Source organism: Nelumbo lutea, chromosome 6, assembly GCF_056320005.1.
Source record: "Nelumbo lutea isolate HS-2025 chromosome 6, American lotus-T2T, whole genome shotgun sequence".
Lineage (NCBI taxonomy): Eukaryota > Viridiplantae > Streptophyta > Magnoliopsida > Proteales > Nelumbonaceae > Nelumbo > Nelumbo lutea.
Window position 1 is genome coordinate 13,553,545 of NC_142689.1, and position 16,295 is coordinate 13,569,839.

The 16,295-nt window shown below is 34.4% G+C and overlaps 1 protein-coding gene and 1 non-coding gene across 2 annotated transcripts; both read right to left on the reverse strand.

Moving 5' to 3' along the window:
• Positions 1 to 22: 22 nt before the first annotated feature.
• Positions 23 to 95, reverse strand: TRNAF-GAA (transfer RNA phenylalanine (anticodon GAA)). Its single transcript has one exon. It is a non-coding gene; the product is annotated as a tRNA-Phe (tRNA).
• Positions 96 to 5,127: 5,032 nt separating this feature from the next.
• LOC148847455 (F1F0-ATPase inhibitor protein) lies at positions 5,128 to 8,145 on the reverse strand. The gene is made up of 3 exons (XM_088949722.1): positions 7,714 to 8,145; positions 7,494 to 7,577; positions 5,128 to 5,402 (listed from the first exon to the last, which is right to left on the reverse strand). Exons 1-3 carry the CDS (start codon positions 7,858 to 7,860, stop codon positions 5,373 to 5,375), a joined length of 261 nt encoding a protein of 86 aa, XP_088805848.1. The 5' UTR covers positions 7,861 to 8,145; the 3' UTR covers positions 5,128 to 5,372.
• Positions 8,146 to 16,295: the final 8,150 nt, after the last annotated feature.

Here is a 16,295-nt window from a genome sequence, read left to right on the forward strand (position 1 = left end):
GTATTGAAAAAGTTCACAGAACTGCGGTGAGCGTGGATCGAACACGCGACCTTCAGATCTTCAGTCTGACGCTCTCCCAACTGAGCTATCCCCGCACATGCATTGGTAATGTACAGAGAATTTATTTAACAACGCTCTTCCTAACCAGAAAATTTTTTGCAACCAATTAATAAAACAAATCTAAGGTATACAAATAGACAGCTCTTTTTTTCTTTCAATATCGTAAAATGGTTTGGAGCCAAAAAGAACCTTGCATATTCACTTCCCTACCCCCACAAGATGTTACAGTTATACATTGGAAACATCTTCAGTATCTAGATACTATGATTTATGGGAAGATATTCCTAATGTACAGCTATAATGCCATATGGATAGACATAACTAAGATTCTTGTGGGCAGGAGATCCGGAGTGCCAAGGTGCAAAGAACTGAAACAGGTATGAAACACTGAATTCCTTTTTTATTGTATGTAATTTTGAACTCCGATATCTTATGAAAGTAAAATTATTTCAGAACAAGAGTTTTCAATTTTTAATGATGCGGCTGTTGTTCTTGTTTTCAAAAACAACCAACTATTTTGTGGAGCAACCCCTACGTATGCACAGTTCAGATGAATTACAAGCATGAGACCAACATTAGGTATAATGACCCTTTATAAATAGTGAGATTCTTTGCAAACAAAAACTCTGTAAATCAATCTCTCCACGAATTTAAAATAAATTCTATATGAACAGATTTTTTATGTGCAAAAGATCCCGGCTCCTTTTTTTAGATTACGTATATATTTGGTTTATTTTACATTTATTAACAGTATCACATAGGTGCCCCATCAGCAAATGCCTCATTAACTGCATTTGTGTGTATTGAAATTTATAAATTTCGGTTTTTGTGCACCTCTTCCGTTTTAGAAAGTTTTATTTTGGAGCTTCATGAAATGGGTAGACCAGTATTGGCATTTTGCTGATGTAATGCTTAATGGCACCTATGTGTTATAAATGCCCTCATTAAATGTGTTTTTTGGTTTTGTAGTCACACAAGTACAAAACGTTTACTCAATAACTTTAAATGGAACCAAACACCTTGTAGAAAACAAACAATTCCCTTTATGACAAAAAAGAGTCGTGCATACACATCAAGCTTAGAGCCCCGTTTCATTTCACAATGTTAACGGAAGAGTAAAAGTCATTTCAACTAGGGGTGCCCACGAGTTGAGCCTTTCACAAACTATTTGAGGTTGGTTCAATTTAAATCAAGCTTCAAACCAAATTCAAGCCCAATATATAGGTTCATTTGCTAATCAAGCCAAGCTTGAGCCCAGTAAATTTTGACTCATGAGGTTTGCGAGCCTAGTATTAAATAAATATTTTTTTATTATATATATACATATTATTTTTATTAATATAATATTTTGATTTTTTATATATAATCATAAATAATTTTTATAATTATATATATATATATAATATTAGAGGTGTAAATCGGGTCGGGCCAGGCTTGACATGGAGGTCCGTGTTGTGTTGGGCCTAACACGGAGGCCCATGGGCCAGCACGGCACGACAACACGTGTCGTGTTGCCCACGGCCTACCAGGCCCGTAGTGGGCCGCACTCGGCCCACCTGGAAATATAGCTATTGGGGCCCCCTCCCAAAGGGGCCCAACGGCTAGTTTCAGCTTTTGGGGGGGGGGGTTTACAGAAATACCCCCCCCCCTCATCAGCTATAACCAACCATATTATGGGGTATTTCTGTATTTTGCTTATGAGGGTTGAAAAAATGACATAAATGCCCCCCAACAGCTATATAACAACTAGTTTATGGGGCATTTTGGGTAAAGTTATAAGTAACTTTACAATGACCAAAATACCCCTCCCAACAACTAAATAATAGATAATTTTTTGGGTATTTTGGGCAATTGAATTATGTTCAATTCCTATAAATAGTCCTATCCTCCACTATTCTCATCACACCAATTCAACAATTCTCTCTCTCTCTCTCTCTCTCTCTCATACATTCTCAATTATCTACAATTTAAGAAATTCTAATTAGTTGATTATCTAATTCTGCATTCTCCAATTCTCAAGTCTCAATTTTATTGAAGTTTCAACTTTCAACAAGAAAAATGCTTGCTCAATGAGCTCAAGTATCTCAATTCGGGAGGTTTTGAGGTTGAAAGGCTTCACCGTTGAAATCAAATTGGGATTTTAAACTAGCGATAGTGTTCACCATGGATGACATTCAATTGCATCACGATAGTGTTAGCACTGATGCGATTGATGTCAATGGAAGTGGAACTTTTACTCCAAGTAATAATGATACTAGGGGAAAAAGGAGGGCTTCTAAGCTGAGTAGCCCGATTTGAAAAATTTTCTAAGTAAAGGATATTAATTGGAAGGGAAAATGGTCATTTGCCAAAAATGTAAGAAAAACTTTAGTTATTGTAGCAATAGTGGTATGGGTCATTTGAGCAAACATCTGCTCACACGAGTGAGAGGAAGATGAATGGAGAGAAACAACCCAAACACAGATTGGGAATGGGACTAGTTTTGGTACTTTTACATACAAAAAAAAAATGAGACAAGAACTTTCTAACTATATTATACATGCAGAACAACCATTAATATTAGCTGAAGATCCAAAGCTAGAAAAATGGTTGCATAGTTCGGTAAACCCCCAATATAAAAAAGTTTCTAAGAATACTATAACAACTTATGCTTTAAAAAGTTTTTATTTATATAAACAAAATTTAATTTCTTTATTAGCATATCTTAATTCTAAAATTACAATTACTTCAGACGTTACAAGCCATTTTCATTGATGAAAAATGGCTTTTGAATAAAAGAATTTCAAGGTTTAGTAGGCTTGAATGGCCACATAATGGCCCAGCTATTGCTGCAAGTATTTTAAATACTTTGCATGCTTATAATTAGTTTTGATGATGCTAGCAAAAATGATTCTGCAATAAATATTTTAAAATCTCAATTAAAATCGTGCTTAAATGATAAATTATTTCACATTAGATGTGGATGTCACATATTAAATTTATGTATTCAAGATGCCTTGAATATTATTTCTACTAATATTTCAAAAATTACAAATTGTATTATATATATAAAAAGTTAGGGAAAAGAAAACAAGAATTTAATATTTATGCCAAAATTATGGTTTAAAATATAAACATTTTATATTAGATGTAAAGAATAGGTGGAATTTTACTTATGCTATGTTAGAAAGTTGTATATCACATAAACAAATGCTTTCTGATTTTTATAATTCAAAAATGCCTAATGATATGATATTTGAGGAAGACTAGGAAATTGCAATCTGTATAAAAGATTTTTTAAAATATTTTTATGATGCGATAAATGAATTATCTAAAATTTATTATCTAATTAGTTGTAATTTACCATATCAATTAATGGTAATTAGTGATTGTTTTGCTAAATATAGAAATAATCCACAATTTTAATGTATTATTGAAATTATAGAAAATAAATTTAAAAAATATTGGGAGAACATTTCTCCCCTTTATTGTTTAGCTACAATATTAAACCATGTGATTAGGAAAGATGGTTTAGATATTTTACTTGAAACATATTATGAAAATATAAATATTTAATTTAGAAAATAAAAAAAAAATTAATAATTTATTATTTGAAATGTACAATTTGTATGAATATGAAGTTGTACAAAATATTCCTACAACTTGTTTATCTTTTTCTTCTATTTTTGACCTTGAGACCAATAGTAGAAGAGAAAATTTTTTTATATTTAATAAGTAAAAGGCAAAAATCTACTAGTTCTACAACAAGTTCATTTACTAAATTTAATTTTTATTTGTAAACAAACTTTTCTAATTCAGGTGAAGTATCAAATAATTTTGATATTTTATCCTAATGGAATGAACACTTGAAAAATTATCTTATTCTTGCTACCATGACACGTGATCTATTAATCCCTCTGATGTTTACACTTCCATAGGAGGCTTATTTTAATGCAAGTACCAAGGTATTGGATGACAAAAAAAGTTGCACGAACAATAAAAACATAAAGATGTGCATCTACTTCAAGGATTGTCTAGATGCAAAAGATAAATTAAAAGACAATGGAAGGCATGATACAACATCGAACAATTCACCCGATGCAGATGATGAAAGTCATGAATGATGATGATTCATGAATTCGACTACTTGTTAAAAAAATAAAAAAAAAGCATATATCAAATAAATTAAATGTAATTTTGTATTTTCAATTTGTAACCATATTATATTTTTTATATTTTATTAATTTATTCCATGTTCATATTTCATTCATTCAAGTATGCAATGATCCAATCATTATTTGTAATTCACTAATTTGCATCATTCAAATTTAAATGACTTAGATTTCTCATTTCTTAATTTTTTAAATAATTCATAATTCCCAAAGTCAAATATTTTAGTTTTACAACTTTACTTAGAAAATAAATCAAAATTTTCAAAAAAAGAAAAAATGATGCAACCCAATTCGACCCATGCCCAAGGCCTGCCCTATGGCCCAACCCGACTCGGCCCAATCCTGCATGTCAGGCCAACCCCCAAAATTTCCACCGAGGACGACATGGCCTGTGGCGGCCCACGAACCACCCAAGAGGCCCACTTTACACCACCATATAATATTAAATAACTTTTATAATTCTTAATTTTTTGTTTGAAAAATTATAAAAATATTTTCATACACATAATTTTTATTTTTCAAAAAAAACTTAGCTTATAATCGAATTCAAACCGAGCCAAACTCAACCTCGTCTCTAACTCAAATCGAGCTCAAGCTTCATCCAAACACGGCTCGGCTCAAATCCACCCGTAATTCCAACCCCCACCCCTTTTCCTGAAACAAGCTAAAAGTTTTCAAAGATAATCCCAAAACGGTATTAACAACTTTTGTTAGAATGGTAAAATGGTGGAAGTTGTAGACAAATGAGTATCTTTCGTTTAAACCAAAACACACAAAAAAAAAGTTTTTGTAGTGTAGCTGTCAAAAATAAAAAATAAAACAGCTAGCTTCCCGCAAGAGCCTAAAGTTGCTTCAAGGTTAGAGGAAAAGCAATATTTTCCACAAAGAAATCAATAAAAAAAAAGTAATGTTATCATGCAGGAACCATCAGATAATACTTATTTTAACATTATGTTGAAAGCCATTCCATGTTTAAGGGAAACTCATCAACATCCACAAGTTAAATTACAGTCATCATTGCATATGGGTTGACAATTACCATCACATTCTATACATAGGCCAACCCCCATCAAGAATAATGCAAGTCATCTACATTTATTCCTCCTCAGTAAATTACAAGGCAAGAGCTCAGGAACTTTATAGTAAATGGTGGTCACCGTGTCAACCTTTGAGGGGACTTTCTTCAAGTTTCTGAGAAGAAAAACCAGTGAGTATGATATAACAAAGGAGAGAAGAAGCAATTTATAAGCCAACATCAAAACCAAACTTGTGTTACATTGATAACAATGATTATTCCTTGCTTTAATTGATTAAAAAAAATCTCTTCAGGTATGTCAGGTCCACACAGGAAAGAGTTGGTAAGCAAATGTGTTTTAATTCAATAAATGATTGCAGGAAAAAAAATCTAGTTATACCTTGGTGCATTTTCTTTATTATAATGAGGAAAACCATTGTATTGGTGAACAGTTAATGGTGTTATTAATCAAGAGATTACAGAATTGTGAAGTGTCCAAAATACTCACGATTCATGTAAATCACCATACATCTAACTTCCTAACTCCTATCTACAACAGAATTTGTAATCTGATGCACTAATATCTCTCTAAGCCCCATGGCAATGTTCCCTTCAAACCTAAAATCAATAACAGATGACTGATGGTTGCATGGATAACTGATGGTTGCATGGATCCTAGATGGATAAAGTGTTCATATCAGACATGGTTTATACCACATTCCATGATTCTTGATGGGCATTTCTACATAATATTTTCCTTTCTCTCCTTGATTACTTGATATAAGTGGGTTTGTAAGGGTCATTACTTAGAGGAATGATAAAATCTCAGAGCTCACAAACATGAGAAAATGGATACAACTCTTAGTGCGGTAACTGTGGAAGAAATGCAAAAGGTTAAGTCTGCATCATCCAGTCCACTCCTCCCAAGTTCTCGGAAAGCTCCAACCAACTTTAGGCAATGACCTTTTCCCTAATTATTTGACATATATGAACAGATAATGTACATAATGAATGCCATTTTTCCTATAAAACACTATTTAGCAACAAAAATAAACTCCTACGCCTTTTAATGGATAATGTAATGTTAGAATTCAAAAGAAAATAATGCATTATTTTAATAGTTTCGCCCATGAACCCTAGTTTTTTTACATCTTGCCAAGTCAGACTCACTGACATGTATCGGATTGATTCCAGTGTCTATGCTCATGCAACATTACGTGTGGGTCATAACAAACATGGGATAATGATGCTACAGGAGCCTGTCACATACATACGTGATAAAAAGAAACAAACTCATCTACAATCAAGAGAGCTTGCAGACATCTTCCTCTGGTTTGATATACAATAAGAAAAGATTTCCTTGAATAGATCAGCCAAACATGGATATTTGATGATTCCAATCCACAGCCCAAACTCCAAAGCATGGAAAGAAAAAAATAAGTTTAGAGCAAAGCAGTAAAAGACAGCTCTGTATTGCCTAATGTCTAAGATTTCAACAAATTGGAATAAAATAGAAAATAAAAATGATGGTGAGATAAAGTGCAGCTGAGTATGCTATCACATAAGGCTTAACCCAAGCTGCCTATATTTAAGGAAAAAAGATCCTAATTCCCCAGTGACAGATATCAAACATAGCTAACCAAAAACCCACACGATGGTAAATAATTACAGACTTCAGTTATCCTTCATTTGAATGTAAAATTGATCAAATTAATTAAGGACGCTCTTAACTGGTTTCTTTACTAAAATTCAGGGAACTAATCAAAATTTTCCATCAATACAGTAGATTGAATCGCCTATCAACAAGAAAATAATTCAGCATCAAATAAACATTTGAACCATTGGCTTCCACGTCTCTAAAATGGGAGCAGGCTAAAGCAGTGGTTGAATATTCACAAATACTCGTACAAATAGTGCACAACAGAGCCTAAAGCAATAGCCATGAGACATCTCCCAGACCAAAACTACACTGGTCAGATGGTCTTAAACCTCGAAAAAAATGTAATTTCTGCACAGCATTGCTGTGATAATAAAAAACGGGTTAACCGGGTGAAACAGAAACATCGATAACTAGAGTTTAGCAATATACACCTAGGGTTTGCTACAGAATCTAGCTTTGTTGAGTTAAAACCCCTCATTAAATCACATAATGAAAATAAAATAAGGATCATCAAAATGCAGAGAACCCGAGTAATGAAAATAAAATAAGGATCATCAAAATGCAGAGAACCCGAGTAAAACGAAGAAAAAACACTAGCAATAAATACCTTCTCAGCTTGCTCCTTCTCTGCAGGAGTCTTTTCTTTCTCTTTCTTGAGCTTCAATTTCTCCATCTTCTCCCTCTCCATTTTCTTCACTCCAAGAATCAAAATCACCACAACGAAGATCAAACCTCAGTTGAGCAAAAACTAATACAAGAACAGGGAGAACAGAGAAGGTCGAAATGAAAGGACAGAGAGTGTAGATGAGAGAAATGGTGAGAAGTACCTGAATGTAGACGTTCTCGGCTGCTCGTTCTTCTTCGCTGAGAACCCGACCCTTGGTGGTTTCACTGAAGTAACGAGGAACAAACCTCCCAGTTCCTTCCATTAGACGATTGGGAGAAACACGCCTCACGACAGACCTCATCGCCATCTCCCTCCGATGTTTCACCACTTCTTGTAGCAGATTTCTTTCTTGATGAACACGAAGAAGTTGAAGTCAAGAACCCTAGAGTCTTCTTCCTCATATAGAAAACAAACAGGTGGTTAGGTGGGCCCCATGGGCTGAGAGGTTCCCGACAACAATGACAGTTTTGCAAAACCAGATAAGATTTATTCCGGCATTTGGGATGAAGGGCAAAGGCGGTTTTGCAAAACCGGATCATTGGATGAGTTTGAGGCGCGTTGAAAAGGAAATCGGATAAACGCGCGTGATTCTAGTGTTCTAGAAACTTGGAATTATATAAAAAATACCCATGGCTGGTGTAAGGCGTTACGCGCGGGTGAGCTTTCCGGACACGCGTCTCTCACCTATACGTGAGATTCCACTGTCGGTTGCTCATTTTAGTTTCATCTGTTTGAAAGGTTTTGTGCTTATCCATTTTTTGCAAGTTGCAACGCAAAACTGTAAGAAAAATAATGCTGGAAAAAACAAACAAAACAAAACAAAGGATTTCAACGGCATGATTTTAGATAGGGATGTTAATGGATCGAAAATTGTATAGGGTGTGGTCTGTTTGGTATTGTGGAGGAAACGATGGATATCTTATTTCAATCTATTAGGGCGTAGATTGATCATATTGTCCTGCAGTTTTTGCTCCTTGGATGGATCAATCTACATCATAGTATATTTTTAATATTTTTATAAAGCTTTGCCATAGATCACCAAGATAAACTTCGCTAATAATGTATTTATATCGTATAAATTAGGAATCTTTTAATTGTTTAGCAAAACCAATGATGAAGTTTTTTGCCAATAATAAATTTATGAACTCTTATAATAGTTTAGATAAATTTAATTTTCTGACTCTTGGGGAAGAGCTACCCCTAGGAATGGCAGCGGAGCGTGTTTGGGGTGAGGATTATAGTCATAGTTGATCTTTGCCCTGATTCTGAAATTAACCCTATTTCCGTCCCCGATTTCTGTTAGAGATAAAATTTGTCTTCCATTCCTAATCTTCAATAAAGATGGATTCCTGGAAGGGACCCAAATTTTTTTAGATAATAGTATTTTTTTGCAAAATAAATTTACTTAAAATAAATATAAATTATATATTATAAATAATGTTTTAAATATGTTTTCATATATATACATATATATATATATATATATATATATATATATATATGTAATCGTGATCGGGGCGGAGTGGGAACTTCAATCCCCATCCCCCCCAACTCCAATCGGGGATTCCTATTAATCCCCGTCACTGTCCCCACCCTGCCAAAATAATCCTCATTCCTGACCCCATGGTTTTTAAAACCAACTCGGAGACCAAACCGGTCAGGGGTCTGGTTATCGGGTTAAATAGTCAACTCATTTTGACAAAAATAAATAAAAAATGATCAAAACCATTCGAACGATTAACTACCCGGATCAGCAGTTTGCTGACCAAAATCAACAGTTTTGGACAAATTTCCGATTTTGGGGAAATCAAAACCAATCACCTAACCAATTCCTGGTTTTTTCGGTCCAACCGTCAGGTCCAATCTGGTTTTGAAAACCACGCCTGGCCCCATCTGATCGGGGAAGTCGACTCCTAACTCCACTCATCCCCCTCCTCTAATTTTGACATGATTTCAACCAAACCACCATGGAACTAATGGATTCAAACACAATACACAATATCTTGTCCACCAACATCTCCATAGTCCATCACTTGATTGCTCTATTTGTAAACTCGTCTATGTTAGAATCCCGGCAGCCCAATCTAAACTCAACCTTACCCTACCTTCTATTCACTGTTATTATTTCACTTGTTACATGTTACATACTTTTTTGAATACTATATTGTAAATATCTTTGGTGTTTTGTATATTCGCTAAGGTTTCCAAATCAATGGTAAATTCAATGACATGTATATAGATAATAGGAGAAATCTTCACTTTACCCTGCCTCATAATTTTTTATTTATTTTCTAATTTTTTTTCCAAAATTCCCATCTATAATAACTCCACTTTTATTGTGTCATATTCCCCTACTATCATTAGTCCCAGTTATAAGTAGAAAAAAAAATGAAACAGGAGAATCTAAAAATTCCCCTTATATAATCATACTAGTGAGAGGAGATGAAGTAACTAGTAAGCTAAATTTATAAAGTGGGATGTATGCCAATTCAAGGGGGTGGGAGTATGGCCATTATACATAGACTGTATGGTGCTTCCCACAAACTAGATTTGACTGATTATATTAGGGTCAATCTATGATATAGAAAAGGTATGATACCAAAAGAAATTTAACCAATCAAAGCCTCCTTGTGAATGCTGCACATATGACCCCTGTTCTTGTGCAATGTTATACACATGCTTATAATAAAACGTCATCTATCTATCAAATATTTGTGTGCTGCCCCAGCATGTATAAACGCATGTTAAAGTAAGATTATTTGAGTTTCTTTCAATAATAATTTTACCATAGTGTTAATATAACTTTAGACATAAGTAAAACTCTATATATTGAAAGATCTATTCCTCCACCTCTTCCCTCACATCTTCCAACTAATAATGTCAATGACAAGTCAACAATGGTGACAAAATGATATGTAAGAGCATAAGTGTCAGTGGAGGTATTGGTGCTAGGGAGGCACATATGATGTATAAAAGGGTGGGAGCAACAACTGTTAAAATAGACGGTGGCTATAATATTTTATAGATAAGCTAGGCCACCAATATATTGAAGCCCCCATTCACTTTTTGGTAAATTATTTATCTAAGTAAATGCACTTATTCAGGTAAGTGTTTTTTAATACAGATTTATCCGAATAAGTGCATTTATCCATGTTTTTTTATTTTCCAAGTAAAGAAGGCAATGACCATTTTAGCCACAAAAGTTCATTATTTAAAGGAGTATTTATGTCACATTCAAGCGTTAGTGACTTTCTCCCCATGTGAAACCTTTACAACCCATATTGGTTTCCCTGTCGTTCTCTTCCTTTCCCTGCATTTTCTTTCAAACCAAAGATAGCCTAAGTGATTGTTATAGATCATGGCAAAAGAAAATTTTAGGCTGCATTGGGTTGCAGTGCAAATCTGAACTAGATACAAATTTGTAATTATGATTTGCACTCATACTTGATACAAAATTTGTACTTGTTGTCTTATTTGCACTCATTATCTATGTAAATTTTGCATCTAAAAAACTGATGAAAAATATGTACCACCTTCCTCCTACCTCAATTCTCTCTCATATAAAGTGGAGACCACATCATTTTGCTTCCCATCTCACTCCCAAACAAAGAACTGCCCTCCTACCTCCATTCTCTTGCATATAATGTGGGACCACAACATTTTAATTACTTTTTATTTTACCTTTCACAAATAAACAAGACAATATCAAGTTTGAAGCAAAATATAACCATGATTTACACTTAGTCTATTTGCACCCTTATGCATTTGCACCAGTTTTTGCATTGCAACCAAATGCAGCCTTAAGGTTTACTACTAGCTATTTGTAGCAGAGACCTGGATCAAAGTCATGCCTTCACCTGGATTGGGGTATAGGGGTTTGGGGGAGGGCTTACCCCCAGCCCTAACCAATAAGATAATTATAACCAAAGAACTGAACCAATTATTAATTGGACTAATAGGGTTACTAGACCCAATTATATTTTGTAATATAATAATGTAAAGGGTAAATTTCTGAAATCTCCCTTGAAGATTCAGATCAGTACTGAAACCTCCCCTGAAGTTTTTGACCATTGTTGAAATCTCTCTTGAAGCTTAATAATTGCAAGAAAGCAAATACTACTGAGGCTAATTTCTACAAAAAAGCAATGCAAACTTTATGAACAACAAAAACAAGAGAATTTAAAGTTGCAACTTTACCATTGAATGATTGATATGAAGGACAAATTTGAAAAATAAAGCAATTTCAGAATTAGAAGGGTTTGGTGTAGTGATTATTATGAAGAGAAATTTTGGAAAATGAACATTTTTGTTAAAAGTAATTGCATGGATATTTTAGACATTTTCATGCCTTTTTAAGAAAATTCTACCAGAAGGGGTACTTGCAACTGTATTAGAAAGTTCAGGTAAGATTATTGCAATTACTAAACTTCAGGAGAGGTTTCAGCAAAAGTCAGAAATTTCAGGGGGTTCAACAATTTACCATAATTTAAAACATCATTCTTGATAATATAATTAATAAAAAGGCAATAAAATAATAAGACCAAAAGGTTACTAAAAAACCCATGAGACCTTTTATATATTATTAAATACATAATTGGTTTATTACAGTGTTTTGATCCTGAATCAATCAGAATTGGGACAGAAAACTCAAAATTAGAACAAATTTGCAATTCAGTTCTATCAAATAGACCTGGTCCATTGATAACCTTATTGCTGCCCCAAGAATTGTATTACCCCTTTTTCAGATTTATACACAAAAAAAAATCAATATTTTCAGTTTTTTTTCTTTTTTTTTCGTTGGGGGGATAAGGGAAAAGATCTAAGGCAAAGTTATCAAGGATGACTTCCCCTTGAGCCAAAAGAAAGTTACCGTCACTGTCCCATAAGGCACAACTAATGCTGTTAGCTGTGGTGTCCTCTAAAAATCTAAAAACCTAGCATCAAATAGGACAGACATTGCATTCCAGAATAGAGGGTTCAGTACTCGTAGTCGTCGGTTAGAGAGGTCCAATAGGGAAGATGCCTTTGCACTCGTTTCATCCGTTGCGAACATTTCATTGACTAGGGAATGGCACTATTGGGCCAAACGGATCGGGTCGGGGGCTGCCTAAAAACAAAAGCACTTTCTTCTTCAAAGCCACATAAAAGGATAAAGCAGTTCAACTACAATTCCCCTTCTGTTAAGACTAAGAGCAGCAGCCCTTTGCGGTAATTACACTGGAGCACAATCTTCATATAAAGTTTTAGGCTTTTAAGGACTGTTTGTTTTTTAGTAAGTTATTATCCAGGTAAATACATTTACCTAGGTAAATACGGGTAAGTATATTTATCCATATTCCTCTAGTTTTCATGTAAATAAGGCAATGATCATTTTAGCGATAAAATTCAATTATTAAAAATGGCATTTTTGTCCCATTCAAGTGTTGGCAACTTCCCCCTAAGTGATATCCAGGAAAATAAGCTTTTTCTGGTCCCCATATAAATCTAAAAAAAGACCATGGGTTTCTTGGTCAAGGGAACCTTTAAATGCAAGATGTATATCCATGCAAGGGTTCCCATTGACCAACTTCCCCCCCCCCCCCCTCAAAATCCAAAAAAAAACGCCCCCTAAAGGGAACCTTTAAATGCAAGATGTATATCCATGCAAGGGATCTGGTGACCATGCTAACAAGCCCCTCTCTCCTCCTTTGTCAGCCTGTACCCCAATTTAACAAAATAACAGCCATCGTTTGTTAGCCCCAACATTATCATGTCCATTTTAAGGCTTTGTTCCTTTTTCGGTAAGTCATTTACTTGGGTAAGTGCACTTATTCTGGTGAGTGTTACTCAAATAAGTGTATTTACTAATGTTTTTTATTTCTTAGGTAAAGACGTAAAGTTATATAATAACCATTTTATCCATAAAATGGTCATTAATGAAGGAATAATGTTGTCCCATCACTAATACCGAAACTGCAAAACATGAACGTGAGTTTCTTTCATTTCCATGGGACCGACCAACTTACCCATCCCCATTTACCAAAAAACAAATGCCCCCTAAGCGATTCACTCGAAAGGGATAGCTAAAATGGCCTAAGCCTCTACAGCATTGAAAATCTCCATGATAGCAGTAGAGTTCCATCAAGGAGGGTCTAGCAAAATTAGTAACTAGATCAAGGAGGTCTTAGGGAGGAGGTTTTAAAATTTGGCAAACCTAGATCTATGGGTAGGAGTGTCAATGGTATTCAAAAACCCAATTTCAAATTCAAGATTCGACATAATCGAATTGAATTCGGATATGACTTAATTCAATTTGATAAATATCCAAATTAAACTGATTATTTAATTCTTATATATAATATATAAAATATTTAAATATTTCATATAATTTATATATATAATAATTAAATTATATAAATATTATATATATTTATAACTTTTATATAAATTCAATCCGTTTACACCCTTACCCATGGGTCCCCTTAGATCCTAATGTTGCTTCTAGATCCCACTCTCCAAAGTACCCTTTTCTTGAGTAATTGAAAGCCATAATAGATGATTCTTGCAAGTTCAAATCAACCCCCCACAAGATAGTTTTCTACAACATCCCACAGCACATCCCTGCCATGTATTGGAAATATCTCCCGATGATAATATGTCACGAGCCAATCACCGTAGAAGGCAAGCCGGTTTTCACCATAGAGGGAGGGGAAAACTTCTTCTTCCCTATGTTGCTGTCTACCAGAGAATAAATGGGTTAGTTCGAGGAAACCCGACCTCCACTATAAGGTTTTTGGAAAGTTCAAGATGATCCATTTCATTACTTCGGAGGAGAATATATAGAGTTTACAATAAAAACAATAAGGAGAAATATACGAAAAAACCAACTACTGGAGCGTCCTCTCCTTATTCTCAGCAACTAAATTACTTACGCATAAGTTACGTTAACTATTCTAACAAATATTCAAATTAAAACAAAGGTCCTCGTAATTTCAATACTAGTCCTCCGAAGTTCAATATTGTCATTGCATGCCCATGCTAACGTGGCAACTTATGGATTGGTTCCACCGTTGGCTTATCACATAACATCAGAAATGATGAGACATCATCAAAAAAATGTTTCTAAACGGAAATGTTCCCAAAAAAACATGTCTAGCTTTTTTTTTTGTTTCCTATTATTGGACTTTTCAGCCGCTCTCTCCTCTCACTCAGTTTCCCATTTGCATATTTCCCACAAAAGGTACTGTGGAACTGAATCCCTAGAGGCCTAAAATAGAATGTAACCATACAAAGATTGCATTTTAGACTTATTTCAAGGCAAGTGAGGTCTCTGCCATAAGAAAACATTGTCCCAACATGTTGCAAACATGGTGGGCCCCAGCCTCATGGTGACATATATGGACACAGACTATGTTGGTACCGTGTTAGTACAATTTTTGTTGTGAGCAGATCCCACTCCGTGAGATCTATGCATCTTTCGATATGCAGAAAGCTCAAAAGCTCAAAGAATAGTCTTTTTTCATTTGGTATCACGTAGACCAAAATATGTGAATACAAGCACTCGGAAAGACTGAAAAAGACGAAAATCAAGAAGCTTCAAATGAAGGTTTTGGTCTTTTCTCACTGAAAATAGCCATTCTAGCTGTTTTTAACAGCCCGGTAGACCATGTTGCAAATCAAACGGTCTTAATATTTAAAAACAAAACTCCAAAAGCTCAGCGCGTATTCTTATCCATTGGACTGTTGAAGGATCTACCTAGAAAGATGTGTCAAAAGCCCCTAATTTTTTTTCTAATTTATACTTCTTTTTTCTACATATAAAATTGAAACAAAGTTCTCTAGCCTCTATCTGTTCTATTCTTTTCTGGTTTTGCATATTGAAAGATGTTTTTCTTTTTCCTTTTTTGTTTTTCCAAGGAATCTTGTCACACTACTTAGATATTTTTCCTTTTCTTTTTTATTTTCCAAAAGGGAAATATTTCAGTTCGGTTTCATTCAACTGATTAAATGGACCATAAATTAAATTCAATTTAATACTCGGCTTTAGATTACTGTCAGTCAATTTCAGTTTGCATTAATGTCAATCCGATAGTTTCGGTTGATTTGACAAATTTACGTGAATCAAACCAAACTAACCTGTGTACAAACTTAATATTTTTCAACTGTGAGTTGATTGTTCAACCATTTAACATTGGGTTGGGTCAAGATATTTCGGGTTGATTTTGGGTTGGGTTGATTTTGTCTAAATATTAGAACTAATAATTGAGCACTCCAGCATGATCATTAATATGTATGTATCCTAAGAGTGGCAATTTGTGACATAAATGGGTGTTTCAGTGGGTTTGAAAAACCGGTTGACAACCCACCAGATCAACTTTAAATGGGCATACTTGAATGGGTAATGGATACCTGTTACAGTGTGTGTGGGGTGCAGTTTCAGTTAGGTCAGACCCATTCAGCTCAACCCAAGACCAATTTACCCAAATACCCAGTTCGTTCTCCATGAATAGACTTATTTACAGGTTGGGGTTTGGGCTTGGCTTTACACTGTTTCAGGTTTGGGTTCAGATTGAATACATTCAAATTTTGGTAAAAGCCAAATCTGAATCCAGCCCATGAACAGTTATGAGAGCTTATTAATGAGTGTTAGATTGCTTTAACTTATGAGTTGCAAAACTCAATCAAGTTGGTTTATCAAAATTTTGTTGGATTAAAGTATTTATACTCCATTAGAATTACGATTTTTTTAAAGAATCGGTCTTG

Coding starts and splice junctions, on each gene's coding strand:
- LOC148847455 (XM_088949722.1), bottom strand. CDS start 7,860: ATGGCGATGAGGTCTGTCGTGAGGCGTGTTTCTCCCAATCGTCTAATG. Junction 7,578..7,713: donor CCGAGAACGTCTACATTCAG/GTACTTCTCACC, acceptor CTTGGAGTGAAG/AAAATGGAGAGGGAGAAGAT. Junction 5,403..7,493: donor AGAAGGAGCAAGCTGAGAAG/GTATTTATTGCT, acceptor TTTTCTTCTCAG/AAACTTGAAGAAAGTCCCCT.